Raw genomic sequence first — 4,167 nt, forward strand, 5'->3', positions numbered from 1 at the left:
TTAGTTATTTAATTGGTTTTGTGATCATTGGTGGTTAGTATCCGATAATTTAAGTTTGAATTTTAATTAATTTATATTTTTAATTAAATTTATTTTTTTAAAAAATAAATGAAGTAAAAAAAAATTATTTAGTTTTAGGAGGCATCAGAAGAAGAATTATGTGCAATTATTATTATTCGAACATTAACAGCAACATCCATAATTTAATCTTTATTTTTTTCTATAAAAAGAATCCAAACATTGAGCTCCGCGAAGAATATTAGGACGACACAAGGTAGTGGTCGTCTTTATTATTATTATTATTATTTATTTTTTTATTTTTTAATCTTAAGCCAGAATTTCCTGCCATCCCACCCCACTGCTCAGAAGCTTCCACGGCGGACCAGCCAACAAACCCCAACATCCCCCACTCACCTCCCTTTCCCATTTATAGCCACCCTAATTACCTCCTCCTCCTCCTCCTCCTCCTCCTTTATATTTAACTTCCCCATTATTATTATTATTATTATTATTATTATTATTAACTCCCTCATAACCTAGGATATATATGCTATACTACCCCTGCTAAATATCTCCGATCTTCTTCTTCAATTTCCCTTCTTCAATTCATTAAGAAGAAGAGAGAGAAGAAAAAAAAAAACTATATATGATGAGTCCGATGAATCGTCCGGTCCGCAGTCTCATCGTTGCCGTCCTTCCTTGTCTTCTGCTGGTGCTGCTGCTGGCTGGACCGTCTGCCGCGCAGAACTGCGTGGGCGAGAGTTTCTCGAACAACAGGCTGTACTCCCTCTGCAGCTCCCTCCCCGAGCTGGGCGCCACGCTGCACTGGACCTACCACCCTTCGAACGCCACCCTCGACGTCGCCTACCGCCTGCCCTCCCCGGCCTCCGGCTGGGCCGCCTGGGCCATCAACCCTTCCGGCGCCGGCATGCTCGGCGCCAACGCCTTCCTCGCCTTCCAGAACTCCTCCACCGGCGCCGTCTCCGTCATCACCACCGTCCTCGCCACCTCGACCGGCTACTCCCCCGCCATCACCGACGAGGCCCTCAGCTTCGCCGTCCACGACCGCTCGGCGGAGTTCGCCGCCGGCGCCTACACCATCTACGCCACCCTCGACCTCCCCGGGAACGGCACCGCGCAGAACACCGCGTGGCAGGCCGGCACCGCCTTCTCCTCCGCCGGCCTCCCCAGCGGCCTCTCCAACTCCCGCCTGCACCGCAAGAACGTAAGTACTCGGTCTCCGCTGCCGACTTACTGTGACTCGTTGATTCTGATCAGGTTGAAAATAATTTTTTTATTTTTTTGAAAAAAAAATATATAATTATTTATTTTGTAGTATAATTTTACTTTTGCATATCTCTCCCTTTCCCAACTTAAAATTTAATAACTTAAAATTTAATTTATGATAAAAAAAAAGTATTTAATCCCCTCCACTTTTGTTGGAACAAACATACCTTAATTTTGCATGCTATATTTGGAGTTGATTTTGTTTCGGTTTGGTTTGGTTTGGTTTGTTTGATTGATCTTCATTTAGTTCACTGTTAGTTATACGGAGGTTCTTGCTCTAAGATTTCCTGGTCAAATTTAGCTATCTCAGATTTGTGCTGTTTCTGAAACAGAGCAGGATTTGTTCTATTTTTATTATTATTATTCTCCTTTGTTATTTTTCCAACGATTTTAGTTGTTTATTTTTACTATAATTATTTTTATGACTATTTAACTATTTTTATGATTTAAACACAAACAAATAAATGACTCTTTTTTGTTGTTGTTGTTGTTGTTGTTGTCTTGAGAAGGCATAAGCAAATTGTCTTAATCTCTGCTCTTTTACGACAGTGAATCACGAAGCTGAATTTGTCTTCAAACTGAGAAATTCTCTTTAGATGCTAATAGAGGCAGGTTCTGAAAGAGTTGTTCTAATTGTGGACAAACCTACTGGTTGTGTAGAATTTCTTTTTCCTTTTCTGTTTTATTAACTTTTCAGCAAAGGTCATGTAGGTGTTTTCCATAACTCTGCATCCAAAAGGAATCAGGTGCTAAAGATCACTGTTACGTATAATTATCTGCATATTCGGTGCACTTTTTGTGCGCCACGGTTGTTGAGGCGCCGACAATGATTGAGATGGCACTTCTCATTTCGGATGGACAGTCAAATAGTTGTGTTCAGTGAGCACCGGGTTTGCGGAGAATCCAAATAGGAGATGATCAGGCTATGCTTCTTTTTTTTTTTCTAATTTGTTATTCTAATTCTGTGTTGCAGATCCATGGAGTGTTGAATGCCATGAGCTGGGGTCTTCTGTTTCCTCTCGGAGTGATCATGGCGAGGTACCTGAGGGTGTTCAAATCGGCCGATCCTGCCTGGTTCTACCTCCACATCACTTGCCAATGCTCCGGTTACATCCTCGGCGTTGCTGGGTGGGGTCTAGGCCTTAAACTTGGCAGCGAGTCCAAGGGAATTACATATTACGCCCACCGCAACATCGGAATCGCTCTTTTCTGCCTCGCCACGCTTCAGGTACACACTTTACACTTTCTTTTATAGGCTCAATTGAAACTGGTTCTGTTTGCGTTCTTGCCGAATTGAAAGAGTCTAAAATTTTTGTCGCAGTGAGATGCCGAAATGCAATTAGGAATCCTAAAGCTTTATTTTGGAGCTTTTGTTTTTGCTACTTAGATTAATTATTAGCAGATTTTGATATAGTGCCTTTGTTAATACCACTACTTAAAAAGATATTTTCTCAAACAATACGCATCCTATGACAATTCCAAGACAAATTCCAACATTTTCCGAGGCTTTCGGAAGTTTCTGGATCTACAGTCTAGGAATTCTACTCTATGTATATCTCATTTTCAATGGAGTCGTTAGAAACACTTTAATACTGTTAGTATAGTTGTTAGAGACACTTTAATATGTATAATACTTAGATTATTTCGATCTTAATTAGCTAATCCTACATCAGAGTGCAATGTGGAGGGTTTTAATAGCAATTCAGTTAAAAAAACAAAAGAAAAGAAAAAATGAAAAAATGAAAAGAAAAGAGAGTGATTTTCTTCCCCTTAATCTTCTACAACATTTCTCAGTTTAGTTCCTCAATGAATAAGTAACCATTTTTGGAGTATCTCTGATAAATCAGGATATCCTTTCCACGTCAATTTATAATTAAGAGTTAATTTGTTACTTCAACAATGTTTAGTCAAGAATTCATGCAGGTTACATGTGTAATCGAAACTTTGATCTCTTTTGTAGATCTACCTAAGTTTTAGCTTCTTGTTTACCCAAATAACAAGCACCCAATCTTCACAAATGCTTTATTTTATTCGTTCGCTCAAATTAGATACAAACATAATTCCCTCATTAACACTTCATTTCCCACTATGTGTGTATAGGTGTTTGCATTGCTTTTGCGCCCTAACAAAGACAACAAGTATCGCATATACTGGAATGTATACCACCACTCGGTCGGATACACGGTCATCCTCCTGAGCATCATTAACATCTTCAAGGGTTTCAACATATTGAACCCCGCCGATAAGTGGAAAAATGCGTACATCGCTGTCATTTCAACGCTGGGCGGTATCGCTCTGTGTCTCGAGGTTATAACATGGGTGATTGTTCTGAGGCGGAGGTCGTCGAGGAGCTCCGAGAAGTCGCACCATGGCGCTGCAAATGGATATGGTTCGAGGCAACATCATGCAGTAGTGTGAATGTATGTGTGTTTATTTATTACATGTGTGAGATAAGAGGGATCATTTTGAGGGAGAGATGGAGATGAGATTGAGATGGTTGCTTGTTGACAGACTAGTTTTCCCTCTTTTTTGGTTTTGGGATTGTGTAATTGATGTTTCATCTATGTAGCTTGTTGGATCACTATACCTTGTTTTCTATGTAGTTTGTACACTTGTTCCACTTAATTGACATTGCATTTATTTGTTTGTTAACTGTACTGATCCTAAAATCAAACAAAGCTTCTCATGAATTGTCCTCTGGCTATGGAATGACTTCAACTGAAGGTCAGTTTACCAACTGTTGAAAACGAGCCTACTCTTTTTCAAAATTAAGAGGCTTTGTTTGGATACAAAATACGTAAGAGAAAAGAAGAGAAAAAGAGAGGAAAAGGAAAATATATTTTCTTGATCTTAACTAGACATGTCATTTTAACATATTAA

At 39.7% G+C, this 4,167-nt stretch overlaps 1 protein-coding gene across 1 annotated transcript; it reads left to right on the top strand.

Moving 5' to 3' along the window:
• On the top strand, positions 391-3,939 carry LOC109721757 (cytochrome b561 and DOMON domain-containing protein At4g12980-like). The gene is made up of 3 exons (XM_020249531.1): positions 391-1,225; positions 2,261-2,515; positions 3,388-3,939. Exons 1-3 carry the CDS (start codon positions 647-649, stop codon positions 3,703-3,705), a joined length of 1,152 nt encoding a protein of 383 aa, XP_020105120.1. The 5' UTR covers positions 391-646; the 3' UTR covers positions 3,706-3,939.

This window comes from Ananas comosus, linkage group 15 (assembly GCF_001540865.1).
Source record: "Ananas comosus cultivar F153 linkage group 15, ASM154086v1, whole genome shotgun sequence".
Lineage (NCBI taxonomy): Eukaryota > Viridiplantae > Streptophyta > Magnoliopsida > Poales > Bromeliaceae > Ananas > Ananas comosus.